Consider the following 25,244-nt stretch of genomic DNA (forward strand, 5'->3'; position numbering starts at 1 on the left):
CTAAGCTGACCTTATTCTAATGATACCTTAAGAATCTTAAGAATTTCTCAGAGACAAATCTAGTGCGAATCTAGTAAGAATCTTAAGAATTTCTCAGAGACAAATCTAGTGCAGCATCCTACTGCTTCCCACAGTAACCAATCAGGCAACAGCTCTCTTCTGTATTGTATCTCTGAACACAGATATTCTAGTAGTTAACTGTTATGGCTAAAATCAGCTAGATTTGTACCCTGTGAATTTGCCTACTTCCCTTTAAAACGCATCTGAGCCAGTGGCCATCATCTCCTTGTGACAGCAAATTGAAATAAACTTGTGTTATGTGAAGATGGGATGTCTATCCTGACCACCAAATTCACTGGAATCACTGCACAGCTAAGGGTGTGTGCATGGGTGCGTGCACACTAATTCCTGGTTTGAGGTGCATCAGTAAATACCCTTAGGATCATTGCTTGGACTGATCTAGCACAGTCATGGGACTCTTGGAACAAGTTGGCATCCTAAATGGTTTGTGGAGACAATCAGAATGAAGTGCAACTTGAGATCATCAATTCTGCAATATAATTTATTACTAGAAATAAAACTTTAGAAAAAGCCACTGGAAAAAATGCTTATTACAAAGTTTTAATACATCTTATTACGAGAATATAATGATCTTACCTACTTTAATGTATATGACAGTTCAAAGAATTTACAGTAAATATATTAACATATTTACAAAGGAATTATCAAAACCTGATAAGAAAAATTAAACGTTCATGACTGGAGTCAACTGAAGCAAGGAGCTTCGTGTCAGAGTCTTTCCATTATGTATAGTTTTCTCTATGCCTTCCAAGTTCATGAGAAAACTTCGTCTTTTCTTCAGTCCATCTAAGATGGCAGAATTCGCAGATGCCAGACTTTGTGTTCTAAAAATTATTATTTTGTAAAACAGAAGATTAAATAAGAAACCTATTTTTCCATATTCAAACATTCAGAGTGACTTATTTCTCCATAAATTACTAAAATAAATACTGGGTGGCACACAAGTACAAAAAAGTCATCTTTATTTTGAATCAGCTCAAGAATATTATGGAAATTATAGTATTTATTTCAATTGAAGGGTAAGGAATATGGAGTCATAATATGATGCAGCCAGCAAGTGTTCCTTATACATCATCCTTCACCAACCTGATGCCCTCCTGATGTTTTGGACTACAACTCCCATCAGCCACAGCCAAAAACATCTGGAGGGCACCAGGTTGGTGAAGGATAGTATACATCATTTAACTCAACAGTTTGCCCAGACCCACTTACTGGGATATCTTGCCTGGCCTTTTCTTGCCTTCCTGCAGTACCCGATTTCCGCTTTTCTTTATCGGTGCTGTTCCTGAGCAACAGAAGCAAGTGTACAGTCACAGTACTGAGAAGAGGACATCTTCCACCTGCTGTGCTGCAGTAAGAGTACTCTGTACTACCACCTGCTATCCCTGCAGACACTTGGGCATGTAGTAAGGTCCCTTACATCAGGATTGACTGAATATAATGGCCTACCTTTGCCATTCAGAATTTGGTAGTGGTATACATGATTTGACCATTTATACACATGTGACAATTACAGCATTGCATTTTAAAGGTTGTTTAAGTGGGCAAAGTTATCCAAGCATTCATGAGGACTCCTTGCACTCAAGGACAAGGAAAATGCCATGTTTCATTATAGGACTGTGCTTTCCCAACCTTGCAAGGTCCTGAAAGGCCCATGTGAACAGAGTTGAGAGTTATCTATGCCAATAGGCAATCTGCATTTTTCCAGTGCACAGCTGAAAGCCCTGTTAAAAAATCCCTTAAAGTACGATTCACATATGTGTACAAGAAATACCATTAACATTCTTTGTGTTTAAGAAAGTCACTTGTAACGGTTGTTCTTACCTTGGAGAATCTATCCCGCTGTCTCCTGTTATGCTGTGGTTTCCCGTCCCTTCCAAGTGGTTTTGCTCATACTGGACACACTGATCTAGAACTGCAGCATCAGTTTTATCCAACAGCTGTTGCTTTCTCGTATCATTTGTCTTAATTTCCCAGCCTTTTGGTGGCAGCATCAAGGATGCTAATTTTCCACCCACTTCATGTACTGACTTCTGCCAAACTCTGGTCTCTGCCTCATGTACATCATAGAAATCAAACAAACAGGGTTCAGCAGTATCAGGTGTCTGCCCATGTTCATAAACATCCTCTCGCTCTTCATTGCTTTTGTAGGCAAACTGAGATAGCTGGTGGCACACACAACTTCCTCCTTCTAGGCTCATCTTCTGATATTCTTTTAAGCTATCCTTAGATCTAGAAAAACCAAGGAATTCATTTTCTTCACACTCACAGGGACCAACCCCATCTGTATCAATTCTGTACCTTGAGGAGTGAGAATTAACACTTCCATTTCCCAACACAGTTGAGCTCAGTTGTTCTTCTTCTATGCTGTTCCACTTCCCTGTATCTGAATAATTATATGGGAGTTGGCTGGATTGCAGCTTGGACAAATGCACATCATGTTGCTCTTCATCGCCATGATATAGAGAACTACAAGTGTTACCATCATCCAATTCTTGATACGGCGTCGGTTTATCATAAGTGAATCTTTCATTTTGTGGGTTAACAGACTCAAGCCATTTGTTCATGTTGGTACACTCACTCTTTAAATTATCATTTTGGCTGTGAGCAAAAATATTTTCAGATTGTTTAAATTGTTGAGCATCTGCCTCACTGGGAAGATGGGTATCAGTTAGTTGGTGTGCTGTTTGACCCAGCAAGCCAGTTTGATCACACTGGTGAGTTTGACTGGAGTTCTGAGGATGCATTTTCTCTACAACTGCTTCATCTACAAATGCAGTGTTAGACACTGCCTGCATCTCAATACTTTTTGGGGTTGCCCTTCTATGCAAATTACCTTTGCAAGCTGCACTTTCCTCCAGACAACTATATTTGACTTCTTTTTGTAAAACCTTGCATTGTAGGTAATTTAACTGTTTCATTTTGTCATCTTCAGCATCACATTTGATGCTGGCTGACTGCTTAGCTTTACAGTCCACAGTTCTTGAGGAATCCAGAGACCAGGACTGTGGGAAATTCTTCTCTGATCTTGGAGCTCCAAACTTTACATCATAGTTTTTCTGACTCCTATGTCCTTTCGCTGACCTATTCCCTTTACAAGAAATATCTTTAAATGGATTAGTAACTTCTTTTTTGTATATAAAGTGAGATTCAACGTTGATTGCATCCTCACACAGCTGTTGATTGCAAACTATAGTTTCATTTGTAATACAAGATGATGGATGTTCAATACAGTTTTCCAGTTTGCTATTAGCTGGTATTTGGTCATCACTTTTAAACTCCCTTGATGACTTATTAACGTGCTTTTCTTTGTTGGACTGCAGTTTCCTGCGATGCTTTGCAGCTTTATTTTGTTTTTTCTGAGTGAACCCTTTGGGAAGATGTTTGTGCTTCATTGTCAACACTTCTGTAGAGGTTCCTTTACTGATATATTTTTTCTGCTCCTCTATTTTCTGCATCAGTGCAGTGTGCTTGGTTAAGTTGTCCACAGTCAGCACAGGGTTAATGCGTTTGATAATTTCATGTTCAACATCACGTGGGATATTATCCAAATTATCTTCATCCCTGACTGGCCATTCTTCAGGAGGAAACTGGGCGGAAAATGAAGTGTGCACTTTTTTTGGTTTTTCTTTCTTGGAAGTGTTGCGCCAGAAAAGGCTAAGACCAAACTTCTTAATCTTCTCCTTCTCTTTCCCTGACTGCATATAGTGAGCAGCTCCACAAGAACGGTTCTCAACAAGTGTATTGGTGGCCTGATTCTGAACTGAAAATCTGGATTCACAAGACCCTTTTTGACTTTTCCCATTAGGCTGAGGGCTGACATGTTGCTCATTGACTGCAGTCTGCCCAGGGAAACAATGGCAGGATCTGCAATGGGATGCAATAGGGAAATTATTTTGTAGAAGTTCTGCAGCATCTTCCACGCTTACAAGGTATGTAACAGAAGGCTCTTGAGGGCAATTATCTTCCAAAAGGACCCTCTTGTTGTTTTTCATAGCATTATTACAGATAAAATATGTATTTGGGGTCACTATGAAATATCCTTCCCCAGTGTGATATATCTTCCGTTCTTTAATTAGCATCCCAAGTGTACTATATAGAATATCATGTGTGGGAGTTGCAATACCTAGAATAAAAGGGATGATAGCATAATATTAGTCATTTCTGTGGCATAGTGAATAATAATAAAAATATTATCTTGCCACATTTCTGGGTCAGAACAAATTTATGCCATAAACCACTGTTATAGCCTGCTCCTGTGTGTGCTTTCACAGACTAAATTACTGTTGTGTTTCATGGGACTTGTTCCTCAGTAAGTGCACATACAACTGCAGCCCCAATCTTTTTCCAAATGGAAAAGGGGGGGGATTGCTTACAGCTAACAGATTTCTGACTTTAATTGCTTACAGCTAACAGATTTCTGACTTTAATTGCTTACAGCTAACTGATTTCTGACTTTAACTTATTTATATGGATGCACCATAGACTTTTATATGGAACAATTGTCTTCCTTTAATGCTAAAGGCAATATGCCTTCTCCCGGTTGGACAAGAGGGGGCAGCAAATACACACTAAAGGGGTTGCTTTAAAACATGAACAATAAAATACTCATTTAGAATGCTTCCAAACTGAAGGTTTTTCAAATGCGTGACCTGCAGACAAAATCCATCATCAATCCTTACAGGCTCATTGGAGTCCCCAGGATGGCTAGTGAAACCCCACCACACAAATTACTGAGCCATTTTTAGAGTTAAGAAGCAAACACGCTTGGTAGGGCAAAGGGGGCTTACTCGACATTGACATCCTACAATTCCCTTCAGATTAGCAGTGAATTTTGACTCAAGAGTATGGGCAGTACAACAAAGCAAAGTGAAGTGCAGAATTGGCAGTTTGCCAATATATTTGCAACCAAGAAAAGTGCTTGGGCCCAAAAATGGAAGTGCAGTCAGGTTCTGATTTCTGCCGCAGTCCAGGAGGGAAAGGCACATTCTGCACAGATGTAGCTAAACTCATTGTTTTAATATGAGCCACCTCCCACAACTTCATTTCCCTCAATTAGACTAAGCAAAAGGCAAGTTTACCGCTCCAGTTCAGCAAAGAGTGATTTGTAATGGTGAAGCCTCATAACATCCATTTATTTGTAAATCAGCAAACTGCCTGCAATTACCATGTGTGGGACATACATGGAAGGAAGACTGACACAGGAGTCTCTTGTGGGGAGGTCCTTGCATGCTCTCCATGCTGCAGACACAAAGTGTACAAGGGCCAGGCAATTCAGTGCCAGTATTCACAGCTGCCTCCAGCATGCTACTTTTGCCACACAGAATGGCTGCCATTCATTCTGATGAGGGGGAGGTAAAAAGAGGTATATGGATCTGCTCCATCTCTAGGGGTTTCAGCCGCTGAGAATCAACCCATCTCGTATCTGCACTGCTTCATCCTGGGTTCTGTTTCTCACTCATGCTAAGCTGGGGTAGGGGAACACAACCTGTGGCCCCCCAGATGTTGTTAAACTACAGCTCCCATCTCTGACCATTGGCTGTGCTGGCTGCGGCTGATAGGAGATGAAATTCAACAAAGTATGGAGAGACGCAGGCTTCTCATTCCTGTGCTCAAGTGTGAAGGAAAGTTGGATATTATATTATTAGGCACCTGGGTGCTGCCTAATGAGGAATCTTTTTTTTAAAAAAAATTACACACACTAAAGACTACTTAATAAAGTTTTTGGATGTAAATATAATATACTGAAAATGGAAAGTGTTACTGTGACAAACACATGTATCATGTAGGTTTGCTTATCTGGTATATTCTTTGCCCACATTCTTTTCACACAACCATCTTTATGCTCCTGATATCTAATTCCCCTCAACCCCCATGAATTTTGATGACTGCAAGCTGGCAGCCCAGATTTGTAATGCAGTGTGAGTTAGAACACTTAGATCCTGTGTTTTGTTTTTCATCTGCTGATTTACAAAGGGAATTCTAATTGCTTTCCTGGTCCCAGACAGCATGCATTCTTTCACTCTGCTAGCTGCAAACCCCCTTGAGTCCAATGTTTATGTGAAGTGTCAACAACCCATGATTTAACAGATTACCTGGGTAATGTTTCCCCAGCTGATCCAGTAAGGTTTCCTGTGTAACGGTAATTTGAGCTGCATTCATATCAGATATAGCACAACACAAGACTTCTGCCAAAGGAACGAACTGGGACTGTGAAATGGGATTCATGTGCACTGGAGATACATCTCCTAAAAGGAATAGAGAGGGGTGGGGGAGAGAGAAATGAACTTCCTTTCTACTTTGGAATACAGTACGGTATTTCTTTTTACCCCCTATTGCCCTTTCAAAATGTTGGCTTCTTTTAGCTTCAGCATGATGGATAAATGATCATAGTTCTAAAGAAATAAAAGCCATTTTAGCAATTATTAGTTCAAAAACAAACATCTTGAAGCATGTTAAGCAGATGCTGCAGGCAGATATGTGTCTTCGGATGCTTAGACTATCACTTAAGTTCTCTGGTTTCTCCCCAAATACATACCATATGAAAACACAAAGTTTTCCTTGGAACTATGTGAAACACTCAGTCTGTTTAAACATTTTAGAAGGTGTTACAGTACAGGACTCTTCCCAAGACATTTATGCAATTCAATGAGTAATGCAATATAATTGAGGTTTAAATTAAATGTAGCCTACTCAAAACATCTGTCTTGTGTTACAGCTAGGGCAAGAAAAGGTCTCTTTAGGATTATTTTCTCTTTAAGTCAACAAAATAAACAACGGTCCCTTTTGAAGAAGTTGTTAAACACTTCTTGACCTCTGTTTTACAACTGGCAATGGTTCTGTTTAACAGAATGTGTTTAGAGAAGTTCCTAAGAATTTCCTCTATGACGTTGCTAAGCTACTACCAGCAGGTGTATAAATCAGTGTCAGCTTGCTTTGTGTGGAACGGGAATTCAAGAAAAAAACACTGTGAATAGTATAACATTGGTGCTAGTTACTGTAAATGGAAAAGCTGGTTTCACAGTTTCTTGCAAAGCACACCTTAAAATGGCTATTTTCTATCTTTGGCAGTATTACAAAGTTAGTTTTCCAGGAAAAGCCAATGTTCCAAACAAAAGGTAGACCAGCATCAGCATGTGTGGTGGCATAATTTCTTCCCAATGACGCTTCTCTCGGGCTGTTGTTAACACATTGCTCAAGCCCTCATATTTTTCAGCTTAACAAACACAGCAGGACCCATCATGAAAGGGCATCTTGAAAGATCAAGATTATCCATCTGTTTATAAAGGTTAATCGACACAAATGAATTGTATAGGGGATAAACACACACTTCACAACAGTTGGGGTCATTGTTCATATCCATAGCTATTTTGGATTGCAAAGACTTTGAGCAGGATGCACCTAACAAGTCCCATCAGCAGAAGCACTGCATGAGGACTTCTGTTTGCACAAGTCTGTACCATCAGCTTTCAGAAGTACCAGCTTTACTTAGAAAGTATATTCCACTCACTGGTGTATCCACACATCTAGTTTGGTGTCTGTACAAATGTGAACATAAAGTCATATCTCTGCTTCAACAATCCTATAAATATGTTGACCTGGCACCAGAAACCCATGCACCTAGCAATTATTGGTTGGTTACCAACAGGGATATAGTGCTTACCATTCTGTGGTGGTAGAAATGAAACACACCTCCTGGCATGGCACTTCTCATAACAATATATTTAAAGCTTAACAAAAATATTTGTTTTGGCCCAGAACAAAGGAACCTGGCACCCATCAAGTACAGCAAATGCAAGCCCCATTGATTGCAAAAATACAGCTCAACTTCTACAGTGAGCAAAGTAACTTTTTTAAAAAAGAACTTCACAAACTCCAGCCTAGGCAACCTGCCAAAAATTCATGTATTATTGACCCTCAAATGATTTTACCAGTCTACTCAAACACAGATAATTGTTTACACATGCGAAATCCGAGAACGCATTTTCAGAGCATATACCGAAACTCAATGTGGGAAAGTCATCTGCAATACAAGAGTCAGATAACAAAACATAGGGAACAAAAAGTCTCCAGATACGCTTCACCAACATAAAAAGATGTTTTGTTCTGTCCTTGTAACTTGAGTGTTGCTGGATTAATGGTGCCTTCACTGGGCAGGTAGCACATTTCTGTCTTCCCTTCAACGTTCCGATTCAGATGTAGAGTGAGTCGGCGCAAATCTGTTATGGTCAACAGATCTGCTATACACTAGAGCTCAACTTTAAGGTTATTAAAGCTGAACATACTTGGTAGTTCATAATACTGATTATGCTTAGGAGTAAATTACAGGAGACGTGGAAGATCTAGAAGTGCATCTCACAACAATTTGTTTTTTTACTTCATAGCAGCCACAGAGGTGGTGTGTGTGAATTTATTTATTTATAAAGGTTTTTGTTTGTTCGCTTCCCTTGCACTAAATTATCCTCCTCCAAAAAGCAGCTGCCAAGCAAACAGTATACACGTCTTCTCAGAAGTAAGTACCATTGTTTTAAATAAGGCTTACTTCCAGGTAAGTGTGCAGCCTAAATCAGTTTTCATCAGCAGCACAAAGATAAATAGGTCATTTTCATTCAGTTATCACAGGCTTCCTCAACCCTCCAGATGTTTTGAGACTACAGTTCCGATCATCCCTGACCACTGGTCCTGCTAGCTAGGGATCATGGGAGTTGTAGGCCAAAACTATCTGGAGGGCCAAAGTTGAGGAAGCCTGAGCTATCACGACTCCAACATCTCTTTCCTGGCCAGGAACTACCAGTCCAGACTCTATTAATGCATAAGTGAAGTTAGGATTTCTTGTCCCAGGTACATCACTTTTAATTGAGTCATATTTTCCAATTTAAAACCCATTTACCCAATTTTAAGAGATCCTTTCGGAGCACCTCCCTTATGCACTGAGTGCTAATGAGGACAAGCAACTTTTCTCGGGAAAAAAAAGGAAGCAAGCTGACACTACCAGAGAGCCACAGCTAGATTGTATGTGTGAGGAATAAATATAGCCCTAGCCGTTAGAAATTAAAGGCGAATTCTAACAAGTTTTGCAATGTGGTGGTGAGATTCCCAAGTCACATAACAGAACGGTTTGCTAATTATGTCATTTGGACCACTGCAAAACAATAAATGCTTAGAGAAATATAAGCTCCGGCCAGATGGTAACTGGAACCATCAGTGGCAACTTGACATTATAAGCTGAAAGGTGGAGCACTCCCTGTTAAAAGGGCAGGATGATTTTAGTGAATGGTCAGGCTTTTAGTGTGCCGCTATTGATCTTAACTTTTGTACTTGCATGAACCGTATTTGTGTTAATTTGACTGCTGCAAATCACTCTTGACTTGGGTAGAAAGTGGCAAATAAAATAAATATATAATAAATACGTGGTAGTGGTGGGAGTGAAGTGGTAGATTGTCAACCAATTACAAAGCAAGACATGTTGTGAGGGGGTGTATTTCTTTTTTTGGCCCAGATAATGTATATTTTGTAAAGCCGTCCACCCCACTGAAAGCAGTGAGGGTGAATTGACTACGACAGCGCCAATGTGGTGTAGTTGATGAGCCCAGTCCTGAAGCCTCTTGGAGGAATGAAGAGACACCTTTGATTCCAGCCCACAGAATGTCATTTCAGGCCCTCATGTTAGCTACTGCAGGCAATGCCAGAGGAGCTTTTCGTGGGTGTAGTAAATGTCCCTTGCCCTCCTGGGCAAGCTCCTTTCCACCAGTGGAGAGGCATTCTTGCCCTATCCTAACACTCTCCAGCAAGCTTTGAATCTTAGGGAAAGGATGGCTCTATAATGTGTAGCTTCCTCTTTCTTTCTTTTTTAGATTGGCTGCAGACATTTGTATAACTTTGTGAAATTGCGTTTTGTGCATTGTATCTTTTGAGGTGGTGGTGCTTCTATTTATTTATATCTGGACATCAGAATTAATAGTTTATTCCTTACAGGACCAGCTGCCTGGGGGGGGGGTTACAACTGAATATCAGGATGGAGCACAAACTTGACAATGTCCTCCTTTCTTCAAAAAATGCTCCATTCTACACAAGCCCTCTGCCCGTTTGCCTCTAGTTCTTCCACTGCCCCAGTTCTTCTAACACAATGTTTTGCATTGCACTCAAATCCAAAGAAAGTCACACTATGAGGTCCCATTGAACTTAATGGGACATATAATAGCAGCAAGTAACAGGTCCTCCTGATTTCAATTGTATATTAAGCTTTCTTTGGATTTGGGCCACATTTAATTAGTATTTTAATAATGTAGCAAGTCTTCTTTTGAATTTGTAACTCAAAGAGCTTCACGAATGAGGAATCATATTAAATAGAAGCTCCAAGTCTCCCAATTGGCTAGGAGTTTTAAATGAAGCTGTAAATTCTTCCAGGCCAGTTTAGGTCCTGGGCATTCCATTGGTGATCACTGTTAGGACTTTCCTGCAGCAACTTGCTGGACCGATTCACTGCAACCTTGCCTCCTTCCTGCTCTGCCTGTCCCTTATTCTACTGCTTAACTGCTGCCTTGGACTTCAACTTTGTAGAGTCCATTTGCTTAGGATAAATGGCAACCCCCAAAATTCCTGCTTATGAGCTTCCTTCCCACTATATTCTCTTCACTGCTGCAGTGTTTGGTTAGCTGCTACATAAGTTAGGTTTGACTTCAGTTTCATGTAAACCGTTTAGTTTTCATGATTAAGTGGTATATAAAGCTTGTTAATTAATTTTTTTTAAAAAATGGCACCAGATCATCCAAGTAAATTAAAATAACCAAAACCTTCTACTGTACCATGATGTAACTGGATTTGATGACTTATAAAGCACCATGTATTAGATAAGGATGCTTTTGCAATCATATCGGTTATTAAAGTTGTGATAAAAGAAGTATGAGAACGAAGCTTAATCGATTACAGTGGTACCTCTGGATGCGAACGGGATCCATTCCAAAGCCCCATTCGCATCCTGAAGCGAGCGTAGGACGTGACTGTGCATCTGCGCGTGCCGCGTTTTGCCGCTTCCGTGCATGCCATCATTTTGAGCGTTTGTGCATGCGTGAGCAGTGAAACCCGGAAGTAACGTGCTTTGTTACTTCCAGGTCGCCGCGGAGCGCAATCCGAAAATATTTAAGCTGAAGTGTATTCATCCCGAGGTATAACTGTACTTAGGCATCTCTGCTCAGTTAAACAACTACCTTGACCACTGTTCAATTGCTTGCTTGAATGTATTTATGCTTAATTCCACATTTTTAGATTACATCAACATATGATGGCATGTCATCGTGCTGCAAATTGCTACACACACTTAGTCCTTTATTAACTCATCTGCTAATTAAAAGGGAGAGAGAGAAAAGGTGCAATGAGAGTATTCACAGATCTGTCTGGCAGTGATAGGCGATTTATTAGGTGACTGGCTTTCTCTTGCCTCACCAGTCAAATGGATGAAATAAATCCTTATCCTCCATTAACAGGAGTATAGGATTAACTCAGGATTTAAATAGGTGAATAATGACTGATGCCAATTCCATCTCAAAGTTAATTTCCAACCAACCAACCCCCACCTACTTTTTAGAGACCATGGCTTTCATCCCCATCCCCCGGCCACCTCTCTCTGTGGCCAAAACTGGTTAGTTTTGTTTTATTCCAAACCAAGAAGCACAGATTTAAAACAAACTCCCTGCTCTGTTAATTGTCACAGGATGTTGTTCTTGCCAACAGCATAAAGAGAAGGCTCAGATCGATTCAGGAGCTTAAACAGTATGTTACGATGTAGTATACCTCTTAAGTTCCACATGGTGCGAACAAACAGGGTTGGTTGTTTTCATTTTGACCTGCTTGCGGGCCTTCCCTGGCTAGCCTTTTAATGAGGCAGAAGCTACCAGCATTAGCAAAAGTATTTGAAAGAGTGTTTCAGCAACTATTTGATCCATTACAAGGATATTCTGTGGATTTCAGACGATGTTTTTCGTAAGAGTATCATTAAAACGTACGAATGCATGAAAAGATTAGGAATGATTTTCAGAACAAAACAGGACTTCTTAAGTCCAGCATTAATGGGCCATGAGTTTTCAAACCTATGCTGGTTTGCCAGGTGGGTTCAAAACACGGATGAAAGGCAGGCAGTCATGGAAGGAATCCAAGCAGCATAAAAAACACACAACCGTCTGCTCATTTGCCATCCCTCATTAAGCTCATGCGGTATTGGTAGACGACACGTCCCACAGAACAAGTGGCTAGAACAAGTTTCATGAATATTTCGGCATTTAAGCAAAGCTCAGGTGTGCTGCTTACAAAACACACATTCCCTTGCATTTTAACATCCCAATGTAATGCTCCTGACTGCACATGCTGCCCAAATATTCAAAATGATGACACACATTTTAATTTCTCATTACCAAAGCTGTCACTTTCCCTCATTATCAATTACTTCTTTCTTACCCCCCCCCTCGTTACCCCCCCATTACTTGTTTTATGGTGGGTTTTTTTAACTATTGCAGAAAATGCCATAAAATTTAAAAGGGGCCACTAGCAAAATCCTATTTCAAACAGAAATTATGAAAGATAAATATTAAAAAACTGGCACTGAAATTGAATCAATCACTGCCAGTGCTACTTGGACCAGGGAGGGGCCCGTTTCTAAACCTTTTCCCAACTTTGAAACCAAACCAAGACAGCATTACAGTTGTTTACTAACAACAAGCCTTTGTGGCATATAACACCAATTTCACTATTAAGCATAACGTACCACAAACATCATCTATCATCAATAACCTAAACCCAGTACTAATTACAGGGTCACTAGTTGACATCCGTTAATTTTCTGCCTTTTAATTATTATCCTCTGTAGATGAAGGTTTAATTTCAAGACCAGACAATTAAAAGGTGGTTAATTCTTAACCAGGTGAAAATTTTCTCAGTTCCTTTAACGGAAGGGCAAAGAACTGGTTCATGAACATATAAATATTCCCCACAAATAGTGGCTAGGATCTAAAGTGTTATGGGATAAGGTATCTTCTGGCACCCCTTCCAACTATGGTTCTCGTGCTCCCCCAAAACAAATTGAAAGTTGGGGGACCCTCAAAAGTTTAGTGCAACACAATGGGCTGCAGTCAAAAAGGGAAGCCGAATTTAAATGCAGAGAGGACATTTAAATTATGTTTAGAGCAGTGTTTCCCAACCTTTTTTGGGCAAAGGCACACTTCTTTCATGAAAAAAATCTCGAGGCACACCACAATTAGAAAATGTTAAAAAAATTAACTCTGTGCCTATATTGACTATATAAAAAGTACAGTGGTGCCTCGCAAGACGAAATTAATTCGTTCCGCAAGTCTCTTCGTCTTGCGAGTTTTTCGTCTTGCAATGCACGGTTTCCCATAGGAATGCATTGAAAATCAATTAATGCGTTCCTAGGGAAACCGCCTTCAGACCAGGTCCGGGGACAGTCTGTCCCCCGACCTCTTCTGAAGGCTGGGGGGGACGGGGACAAGGGCTTTTCTTCCCACTGCCAGCCTTCAGAAGGCTGTTCTGAAGGCTGGCGGTGGGAAGAAAAGCCCTTCTTCCCACCTCCCGCCCCGCAAGCTCCGGGGACAGGAGGGCTTTGCTGCCGACCGCCAGCATTTTAAAAGCCCCTGCTGTCCCGGGGCGATTTTAAAATGCTGGCGGGCGGGAGCGAAGTCTCCGCTGCCCCGAGGAGATTTTAAAATGCTGGGGGTCGGCAGCGAACGCTTCGCTCCCGCCCGCCAGCATTTTAAGATCGCCCGGGGCAGCGGAGAAGTCTTCGCTGTCCCGGGAAGGCAGGCGGGGGGAGCAAAGACTTTTGCCCCCGCCTGCCTTCAGAAGAGGTCCAGGACCTCGTTCCGATGCCCGGCGGCAGGGTGCGAGGTTCCCGCCCCACCACCCGGCATCGGGGCATCGTTCCGATGCCGGGCGGCGGGGGGAGAGGTTCCCGCCCCACCGCCCGGCATAGGGGCATCGTTCCGATGCCGGGCGGCGGGGGGAGAGGTTCCCGCCCCACCGCCCGGCATCGGGGCATCGTTCCGATGCCGGGCGGCGGGGGGAGAGGTTCCCGCCCCACCGCCCGGCATCGGGGCATCGTTCCGATGCCCGGCGGCGGGGGGAGAGGTTCCCGCCCCACCGCCCGGCATCGGGGCATCGTTCCGATGCCCGGCGGCGGGGGGAGAGGTTCCCGCCCCACCGCCCGGCATCGGGGCATCGTTCCGATGCCCGGCGGCGGGGGGAGAGGTTCCCGCCCCACCGCCCGGCATCGGGGCATCGTTCCGATGCCCGGCGGCGGGGGGAGATGTTCCCGCCCCACCGCCCGGCATCGGGGCATCGTTCCGATGCCGGGCGGCGGGGGGAGAGGTTCCCGCCCCACCGCCCGGCATCGGGGCATCGTTCCGATGCCGGGCGGCGGGGGGAGAGGTTCCCGCCCCACCGCCCGGCATCGGGGCATCGTTCCGATGCCGGGCGGCGGGGGGAGAGGTTCCCGCCCCACCGCCCGGCATCGGGGCATCGTTCCGATGCCCGGCGGCGGGGTGCGAGGTTCCCGCCCCCCCGCCCCGCTTCGGAGCACCGGGAGAAGCGATCTCCCCGCAGCCCCTTGCTTCAAAAGAGGTCCGGGGGCAGCGGGGAAGAAGTGCTGCGCTTCCCGCTGTCCCCGGACCTCTTTTGAAGCAAGGGGCGGTGGGGAGAAGCGATCTCGGGCGCCGGGGCGTGCAGGCGCACTGCTCGCTCCTCTTTCCGCGCAGGCGCCTTCTCTCGCTCTTCCCACGGCACACCAGGCAAGGTCTCACGGCACACCAGTGTGCCGCGGAACACCGGTTGGGAAACACTGGTTTAGAGGATGCTCCCCCACTTACACAATTTTCACTTTTGCATGCAGGGGCCCAGAACATAACCCCCACATAAGTGGGGGATGCCTGTACTGCAGGAAACAGTGTGTTGCACAATCTTTCTCTCTTTTTTGGCAAATTAATTTCTTATTTTAATTTATATTCCTCTCCTCCAAGAAGCTGGAAATGGCACACATGGTTTCCTCCTCCCCATTACCATTTTATCCTCACAGCAACCCTGTAAGAAAGGCTACCCTGAGAGGTGATGAATGGCCCATGGTTACCCGGTGAGCTTCATGGCCAAGTGGAGAGTTGCACTTGGGCCTCCCTAATTACTGCTGTACTTTCATTCCAACAAAGGAGAATGAGAGAGGCCATGCCACGTAACTCAATGTTTTTCCCTCAACTCAGAAAAGGTTATCTGGTGCCACTAAGGTTGTATCAAAAGACGGCTGGCTTATTTAACCACTAAGCACATTACTGGTTGCTTTTCTGTGGGGACCCCTATTTCTGTCGTTCCATGTCAAATATTTTATGAGAGCTCCACTACACACACACACACACACACACACACACACACACACACACACACAGAGTATGCTTAGGCACATTGTTCTGTGGCTCTGCTGGAGCCCTCAGTTTGGCACAAGTAAATTGTCCTGGGCAAGGCAAAGGAACTGTGTGTGTGGTTAGTGATCATATGAACCAGTCCTAATTCTGAATAGGACTAAGAAAGCGTAGCAGAATAGGAAAATGAAGCACAAGCCATCTCAGAGGACTGATATCTTTTAAATGACTGTGTCAGCAACAGAAAGGGGCCATTGATTTTTGAAGAAACCTAAAACCAAAGTACTCCAGAGGATATGCAGGAATACCTAGAACACGATACCAAGCAAAAGCTAAAACGAGGAAGGAAGGAAGGATTATTTGGGCTCAGCAATCAAAATATGAGGCACAAAAGTCAGCGGCAAACGATTGTGTTCCTGAAGCTCCTATATAACATAGGCCTTGTTCTTGCCCTTAAGGATATATTTGGGGTGGGGGTGGTTAGTGAAAGGAACCACAGGTTTAAATTGAAACCATTTTACTCAAACCCAGCAAACATATGGAACACGTTATAAGGTAAAAGCCACAAGGGCAAGTCATAGGAACGTGTTCAACAGGCAACTGGATGTTTTTATGGAATGAGGCAGGAATGAAAGACATCACAGGGAGCGGGAAAACACAAAGGAACAGATGTAAGAGGAGGAGATGGCTTACTGGGCCAAAGGAGTCTGTCCTCTGTAGCTTGGTATGCAGCTCTAATGTTAGTCCTGAGCTTTGAAAGCACAATATTTTCAACTGTTGTAAAACTGTTGTTAAAAGTGTGGGGAAAGCACCTTGGCTTGCCTTGCCTGGACAGCGGTGGAATGTCCTGCACAAATCCTATTCTTGTAGACAGGAATGCCACAAGAGCATTGTGATGAGGCTTGCACAGGAGAACTTCTCTGTGGATATCGCCATGGCCCACAAAACATAAAAAAACAAAGCAGTATTAGAAATAAGCCAGGCACCAGGAGCCAGGCACGTTTTGCGACTGCTGCGGGTCCAAATGCAACCATGTGGAGATCTCTGGATGCCAGATTGACATCTTCATCTGGCTGGCCCCCCCAGCTTTCTTAAGCAGGATAGCAGAAGAGCTTATTTATTGCATTTATATCCCACTTTCTTCTCCAAGGAGTACATGGCTCACCCTCACTTCTCAGTTAATGCCTACAATGACCTTGTGAGGTATCTTAATAGGCTGTGATTGACCCAAGGTCACTCAGAGAGCTTAATGACTGAGTGGGGAATTGAACCCTGATCTCCCAGGTCCTAGTCTGGTACTCTAACCACTACACCCCACTTGCTTCCTAGAGCACTTCTGCTATGGGGCAGCTATATAAATTACGTAGTAAATAAATATGTCACTTAGAGAAGGATCTGAAATATTTTCCTTGAAGCTTGAATTTGTTTTATTCTGTATTGTTTTATTTGATGTTTTAATGTGCTGTAAACCGCTTTGAGATTTTTGTCTTTAAATTACAAAATTTATTATTATCATTGTTAATAGAAGCAGCAGCAGCAGCAGCAGCAGCAGCATCATTATTGGGGGAATAGTGCCTAAACAATAACCCAGGTTTAAGGTGCCATTTGGCACTTAGCTTATCTATTTCTAACACTGAAACAAAGGTATCGCCTGCAGGGCTCTGCAATTTTGAGGTCCTTATGGTTTCTTTTTCCTTAACTTTCTGGAAGCAGAAAGAACTTCATATCTTCCCCTTTTAAAAGAGAGGGAGAAGTAGAAATATTATCCTCCTGTGCAAAGCTACACTCCCAGTACATTACGCAGGTGCTGGCTATCGTGCCACTGGCACTGGACCAAGATGGGGCTATGAAGAATAAAACAGGGAGGGGGGCACACTATCGTCTGGAAGGGCCCTGAAAGGACTCTCACTGGATAAACAGCTCTCAGCTTTCACTTCTGTAGAAAGTTATTGTTCCAATTTTTCCTGTGCGAGTGTTAATAATTACCACTTTATAAGCTGAGGTAGTTTGTTGTAATATGTATACACCTCAGATCCACAGGCTCAAACAAGCCTGTAAATTGACATAAAACTAGGATATTGCTTAATGATTAACTGCTGTGCATAACACATCTGTTACCTTTTTCTAAGACCACCCCACGGACTGCCACATTACCATGTCAAAAGTGATCCAAGATAATCAGTAATCCAAACTCCAAAGCACCCTTCTCTGTGCTTTGTTAAGGGAAGCCTCAGTACAGTCCTGTAATCTAGGGGTCAGCAAGGCTTACTGGGCCTGGGCCGGATCACTCCCGCAGAGATCCTCCATGGACCGGACCGGCGCAGCGTGACACTGGAAATCGCATCTGCGCATGTCCATGGCGCCGGAATTTGTTTCTATGCATGCCCAGATGCTGAAAATCTGGAGCCGTGGAAGAGAGTCCCCACATTGTGCTGGTTTAGCGCAGCGCGCGGGGACTTGCTGAGCAGGCGACTCAATTTTGGGGTGGCTCGTGAGCCAGTTAAACTGCCTCCATGGGCCACTTCTGGCCCATGGGTCTTAGGTTGCCTACCCCTGCTATAGTCCAACTGTAATTTATTATGGACATGCATGTTTGATAATACTGGTGTTGCAATAAAATAAAAGGTAAAGGGACCCCTGACCATTAGGTCCAGTTGTGACCGACTCTGGGGTTGGGTGCTCATCTCGCTTTATTGGCCGAGGGAGCCGGCATACAGCTTCCAGGTCATGTGGCCAGCATGACTAAGCCGCTTCTGGTGAACCAGAGCAGCGCACGGAAACGCCGTTTACCTTCCCACCTGAGCGGTACCTATTTATCTACTTGCACTTTGACATGCTTTCGAACTGCTAGGTTGGCAGGAGAAGGGACCAAGCAACAGGAGCTCACCCCGTCGTGGGGATTCGAACCGCCATCCTTCTGATTGGCAAGTCCTAGGCTCTGTGGTTTAACCCACAGCGCCACCCGCGTCCCTTGCAATAAAATACCTATCGACTAATGACAAACACCACAAAGGGTAAAAGGGTAGCTGTTTCTTGCATGTAACAGATAAAGAAAGAGAAAATATTCCAGCACACAGGCAAGAAGATAGGTAAATCTTTCTCAAGTCACATGGGGAAGAAATCAGTGTAACTCTTGAGGAGATTGTTCATTTAAAAATGAAGCCTTGCAGTGGAAAAGTATAGGTGCCTCTGTTGTGCTTTAAGTTGTCTCACCTCATCATTCTATATATAGGGGTTCAACAACAAACTAAATTCTGCCCACTGACCTTGCCACCTTCTAGTCTGACTCAAGAACTGGCCATTCTTACATACTTGTTGCATAGAATGATAAATGTGAAGCACTTAATATTTGGCATTTTTCTTAAGAATGTTCGTGATGTTAGTACAATATTAGGAAACCAGATTAGCCAGAGATTCTACCAATATCAACCTCAGCCTTATTAAGATGGTAATCAGAGGCTGAAGCAAGGAAGCAAGAAGGAGAATAACTCCCAAATAATCAAGGCACTTTTGCCTCATCCTGTTTCATCTGGCCATAAGAAGTCACATAAGACCATCACCAGTACAGTTCTTGAAACTCATTCATTCTACTTTAACAAACTAAGATAAACAGAGTTGTAGAATTAGGCAAGAAACCTGGAAATACTAACTTTCAGCTACTTTAATTGGGAAAGGTTTTTTTTAAACAAAGGATGTTGTGCAGTCGTCTTCTCGATGGATTTTCAGCACTTGAATATGAGACCACTTGCAAGAAATTCCTGAACAGCTAACACTGAAGGAATTGTATTACTTGGCGGTTAACTTCAGCAGGACTCTGTATGGGCACCAGAGTCTCCCATATGGATTCAATTGCAGGATCAGGGAGATAGCTGTTAAGTGAAAACTTACAACAATGTTTATAGAATTCTGCATTTGTAACCATTTCCTTTATATGTTGGCTTTACTTAATATGGCACCAAGAGTACCACACCAGAGGGTATGGCAGAATATTGCTACATTTAGGGCAACAGTAATGTTTTCTCTACAATACTGGGTTTACTATGCACACAGGTGTCACCAAACTCATACAAGCTCCCCATTTTGCAGGGCCAAGGGAAATTAATATTCACCAAAGCGAAACCACACAAATATAAATATTTAAGTGTCTGGGTTTATGTAGGAAGTCTTAAAAAAAATTCTTTTACTGAGGTGAGGCAAAAGATTGCTAACATCTCAGTGGTTAAAACAAGAATGTTTTCATCCTGCTTGAATGCCTTTTTTTTTCTTTTCTTTAAAGAAGTTAGCTGTTTATCAAGAGGGCACACGAGTGCCCCCGGAGGAGCATATTTCTCTCTGAAATAAAAGACCCTTCTTTTTTTTCAATTAAAAAGCAGTATGCTCTCCCTAGCTCCACAGAGACAGCAAGAAAGGAACAGATTAACCTTCAGAGCGCCTACATTGTGTGACAAATCCTTGTTTACCCTCTCCCCACCCTCCATCTCCCTACACACAATAGCATGACCGCAAGGTTCTTTCTGTGAGCTAAGGAACCCATTAGGTATTAGGCAATGAAGAGATTACAGTCAAAATGGCATCCCCAGCTGACAGGAAACATTGGAGGATTTTTGTTTGGTTTGGTTTTTTTTGCTTCAAATCACTTAAGACTAAGAAGAAATGCCTAGTCCAGGTGCTCCTTTCCACTGGTTTCTTTATTTAATAAAACCTTGTTCCTCTAAGGCATAACAGCTTATTTCTTGCCCTATATTTATTTGCCAGAGTTACTGTAGTCAAGGGCTTCCCACCACACAGAACGACAAGAGGTTGGAATTATGGAACGAAGGGGTTGAAAGAGAGAGAAAGGAAGCAATCTTTTCTGAACGCATGCAGACCCCAGATGTATGCTTGGAGGCTGCTTTAAAAGAATTTACATAGTGAACCGTTAACATGCAGTGCCTCATTAGGGCCATTCAGTCTACACTACCACAAAGATACACAAGAGCGCGAGTTTTTAGTACCAGAGAAAGTATTCCACACTGCATCACATAGGGATGGTCGCCATCTAGAGCAAATTCCACCTGGTAGCTTTTATCAGGTTCATCAGTTCCAGCCACTGTCCCCTGAAGTTGCATTCCCAAATGTTATATAAGGTCTGTGTTCACACATTAACTGTTCATTACACATGCAGAAGGCACTACCAGGCTTTTTAAAACAACCCCTAATGCTTATCACCAACACTGTGCATGGGGTCCCACTCTTGCAATGGGACTTCCCTTTTCTCTGCATGCACACCCTCAGAATCTGCTCCAGAGGGTCCTCTAGGGAGAGGAACATTCCATCACAGAAGTGGAAGCCTTCTGCACAAGCAAAACAGCAGTGTACAACCCCACATGTAGCTGGAACATAAGCAGTCTCTCAACCAAGCCCTGGGCAGATCCAAACTCCTTAGCTTGGGTATGATGGTCTAGCATCAGAAACCCTAAGACGAGAAAACTGGCTATACATGAGTCTGTAGCTAGAGAAAAACACTCAGCATGTGCTCAAGACGCACTTCCTTACTATCACACGTGCTTTAGGACTCAGAGCATCCTTAAACAAACAAAAAACCTGAAGGGCCCAGAATCAGCTTAAAGCAAAACCTGGCAAATAAAGAGCCCAGGAGTCGGTTCTGGTTGAATCCGGCAGAGAAAGGAACGGAGCCAGGATCGGACCCGCAAGGTAAAGGGAGGAACCAAGAGAGAATCTGACGGAGCTGGGCACGCGCGCTGGCTTTTTTTCGGAGCCCCAGCTGCGCAGGTGATCTGGCGAAGCTGCGCCCCTGGCTTGGCCAACCTGCTTGCTTACCCACAGCACGCTCGCTTACCCACAGCCCTGATGAGGAAGCCCTTGGGCGGGCGCAGCGCCCTACGAAGCCAGGCGTCGCGGAGGAGCTGCAGCGGGGCGGCGGGGCCCTGCAGCAAGAGCACGCCGCCCCGCAGCCAGCCCTGCAGCCACACCCGCGACACGGCGCGCGCCAGACCGCCGTTCCAGTAGCAGGCGGCGTTGGCGCGCCGGAACGCCTGGAAGACGGCCGCGCCGCTCGCCTCGTCCGCCTCGGGCTCGCCCGGGGAAGCCGCCGCCGCCGCCGCGTCTTCTCCCTCCTCCTCGTGCTGCTGCAGGCGGCGCAACACCAGGGCCAGAGAGCTCGGCGCCAGCTGCACGGCGCGCCGAGGCGGCCGCGACATCCTGGAGGTGCCTCAGGCTCTGCCCGTTATTCCCGCCGCTACTGCGGTCGCTACCAAGGGAACCGAGCCCTTCCTGGCAGGGGGCGGGGAAAGAGCGGGCCTGTCTCCACACGGTGGGCAGGGCCTGCCGGAGAGCGGCTGCTGCGGCCCGACCCCCCTGCCCGCCTCTGGAAATGGCAGGTCCTGCTCCCCTTCAGTCAGGCTCCGACCCTATGAGCGCGCGCGCGCCTGCCTGGGAACAAGCGCCGCCGAAGCCGCGGCGGGAACTTGGCTCGTGAAGTTGCGTTGAACATCCTCGTAGGGCCGTAGGCAGAGAGGTCGCGCGCACGTTTTCTGGCCAGGCTGCCAAAGGGCAGGTCCACACCAGGGTCGGGTTGGTAGGGCTTCCTGAGGGAGGTTCTCAGCACTTGGGTCCCAAAATCATTCAGGACCTTGCGCGCCAGTATATGTATCATGCTTTTTTAAAAAAGCAGCACCATCAGCCAATTTTTAGCTGTTCAAAGACCAAAGGGTCCTTGTCACAATACTTTGACACATCAGACACGCATAAAACAACGCAAGTGATGCAGAAGGGGCTAAAGCTGGGAACAGAGATGTTTATGTACCTTCGCCATGACGAGATAATTGCATGTTCTCAGCTCCTTTTTTATTTCTGTGTGATTTTTGGAATTGGGAATTGTTTTTAAAGTGTTCGGCTGATTTGCAGAATACTTCAACATTCTGAGCTGAACTTCAATTTAGTTGTTTGGGTTCTGTGAGCTGCCTTCCACCATGTAGGTTTTTTAAAGTATATATATATATATATTTAGTTGAGATTTTTACAGTTGAGATTGAGAAAGAAGTTTGATGATGACCATAATAGAAACTTTGTGTTGCTGTCACTCATATTTTTATATCCAGCTGGAAGATTACATTCTTGAAAAACCAGCATGCACATCTTATGCTCCAAAGCTTTTGTACTTTATTACATCTGCACTTACATTAAATTAATCCCAACCATTTAGGAAGCTATCGACATAGTACATTAGGATTTTAAAAGGATCTTTATATGAAATTGCTCACATTTTCTTACACAATAAGAAGCTTTAACAGCTGTTTAGTTGCAGGATATACTTAGTGGCATAAGGGTAAGTAGTGATGTGTTACTCAACCATTCCTACTTCATTTATTATTTTTCTACCTACTTTTAACATCAAAACTAGATATGATAATATGCTGGGAGAAGAGTAAGAATGGGTGTGTTAAAATCAACTCAAATAGAACAGATCCAGTTAACACTTGGGGGATGGGGGAGAAGCAGGGCATCTTTGCCTAAATTGACAGTTAATTAAAACTATAGTCCTATGGGAATAAATCCCAGTGAACTGTGCAGTGAGATTTATTTCTGAGTAAACATGTATAGAATTGCACTGTAATCTTAACCAGATTTACTAGGGAGTAAGCCCCATTAAACTCAGTAGGATTTATTTCCAAGTTTGGCAACTGAAGGTTTTTGGGGCTTTAACCACCGTGAGCTCTGGAAGCAAGCTTTTAATACAGCTGTTTACATTTTATTGATTATCCAAAAATGTTAATAATTGTATTGGTTTTGAGGGTTTTTGTTTTTATCGTATATATTGTACACCACCTTGTACATCCTAGCACATGTCCACTGCATAATGTAAGCTGTCACCACAAGCACCAGTGTCTTAAGTAGCAAATACAACTGCCTGCACATAAAATGAATTGGTCCTTACATGTTCCAGTCCTAAATGCACTTATGGTGGTATCCAACTAGGTTTACTCAGAGCAAACCAATGGGCCTAAGTCAGTTATGTACTCATGTTCATTAATTTCAATGGATCTACTCTGAGTAGGACTAGCATTGGGTGCAACCCATAGTTTCAAACAAGCTCTGTGGCAGTCAGTAGCCGTTACTAAGACAAAAATATGCTTAGAATCAAAATGTTAAGAGATAATGATCCCACTGTGAAAACCACAATCTTAAACCTGCTTACTCAGGCGTAAGCACCAGTGGATTCAATAGGACTCGCTTCTGAATAGACATAGTTAGAAGAATTCTGTAAATTTAGATGTAATAAGATGGTACTTTGGTTAGGTTGTGCTGGAAGTTGTTCAGATGTTTTATTCTTTTTGAGGGCTTTTTTTTACAATCAGGCAGTATATAAATTTTGTGAAATGAAGTAACTTATTTGTAAAGCTGTATTATTACATCTAAACAGGATTTTAAACTGAGAAAAGGCCAATCCTATGGCACACTGTGCTAATAAAGCATTTGGCATAAATACTGTTGCTGGAGGGTTAAAGACTCAGCATTGGGCGCTGAGCCAGTATCTTGTGTTTGTGCCCCATTTGTCAAGTGGGTGGTCGTATGTCCTCCTAAAAAGCTGAAGTCTCAGCCCTAAGCTTATCTATTCAGTAAAAGTATCCAGATACATTTTAGCTTCCAACAAAGGGAACGGGGAGGCTTTCCAATTATGGCACACTCCACATTTGTTATGGATAGATGCTTATATGGGTCCGATATGTCCCTATATTTAATGATACTTGCCAAGTATTACAATTGGAAGAATAAGAAAAACGACCAACCCAAGTATTTCTGTTCCAATCAGGACTTAGCACAAAACAGTAGAAAGGTAATTTTTTTATACACGTGTTTGGTTTTCTTTTCCTCTTATAGTTAAATACAATGATGATACTTCTTTTGAAACATAGCAATCAAGCCACCTCCCGTCTTCCAATCCTTTAGTTAAAAAATAATTTTAATAATCTAAGCCTGCACTATCTGGTACTTTGGTCTCCAATGATATAGAAGTTGAATTTGTGGCAACACATTTGGCTTTTTTATGCAAATATGGCTGGCTGTTAGCCAATTCCTTCTCAAGTGTAGCTGAGAAAATGGGATAATTATTCTGTAGGCTTTTCTGTTCTTCAGATGACAAGAAAGCCTATTCAAATCCCTCCTTCTACTGGTGTGTCCTACATGCAGATGCACTAGATCAGTGCTTCCCAAACTTAGGTCTCCATCTGTTGGTTTTTTTGGACTACAATTCCCATCATCCCTGACCACTGTTCCTGTTAACTAGGAATGATGGAAGTTGTAGTCCAAAAATAGATGACGACCCAAGTTCGGGAAACACTGTAAAAGGTAAAAGGACCCCTGACCATTAGGTCCAGTCGTGGCCAACTCTGAGGTTGCGGCGCTCATCTCACTTTATTGGCCGAGGGAGCCGGTGTACAGCTTCCGGGTCATGTGGCCAGCATGACTAAGCCGCTTCTGGCGAACCAGAGCAGCGCACGGAAACGCCGTTTACCTTGCCGCCGGAGTGGTACCTATTTATCTACTTGCACTTTGATGTGCTTTAGAACTGCTAGGTTGGCAGGAGCTGGGACCGAACAACAGGAGCTCACCCTGTCACGGGGATTTGAACCGCCAACCTTCTGATCGGCAAGTCCTAGGCTCTGTGGTTTAACCCACAGCGCCACCCGGGAAACACTGTACTAGATGCCAAAATGTGAAGCGGTGAATATGCATACAAATACCTGAGGGATG

The 25,244-nt window shown here is 43.7% G+C and overlaps 1 protein-coding gene across 1 annotated transcript; it reads right to left on the reverse strand.

The window, feature by feature from the left end:
- Window positions 1–176: 176 nt before the first annotated feature.
- STOX1 (storkhead box 1) lies at window positions 177–22,055 on the reverse strand. Its single transcript, XM_081913079.1, has 4 exons — window positions 21,331–22,055; window positions 6,177–6,329; window positions 1,906–4,207; window positions 177–905 (listed from the first exon to the last, which is right to left on the reverse strand). The coding sequence occupies exons 1-4, from the start codon at window positions 21,689–21,691 to the stop codon at window positions 746–748; spliced, it is 2,976 nt and encodes a 991-aa protein (XP_081769205.1). The 5' UTR covers window positions 21,692–22,055; the 3' UTR covers window positions 177–745.
- Window positions 22,056–25,244: the final 3,189 nt, after the last annotated feature.

Source organism: Podarcis melisellensis (genome assembly GCF_964234715.1).
Source record: "Podarcis melisellensis genome assembly, chromosome: 5".
NCBI lineage: Eukaryota > Metazoa > Chordata > Lepidosauria > Squamata > Lacertidae > Podarcis > Podarcis melisellensis.

Excerpts from the sequence above, each read along its gene's own strand:
- STOX1 (XM_081913079.1), bottom strand. The coding sequence starts at position 21,691 with ATGTCGCGGCCGCCTCGGCGCGCCGTGCAGCTGGCGCCGAGCTCTCTG. Across the intron at positions 6,330-21,330 it reads CTTCCTCATCAGGGCTGTGG|GAGATGTATCTCCAGTGCAC; the intron begins GTAAGCGAGCGT and ends TATTCCTTTTAG. Across the intron at positions 906-1,905 it reads AGCGGGATAGATTCTCCAAG|AACACAAAGTCTGGCATCTG; the intron begins GTAAGAACAACC and ends AATAATTTTTAG.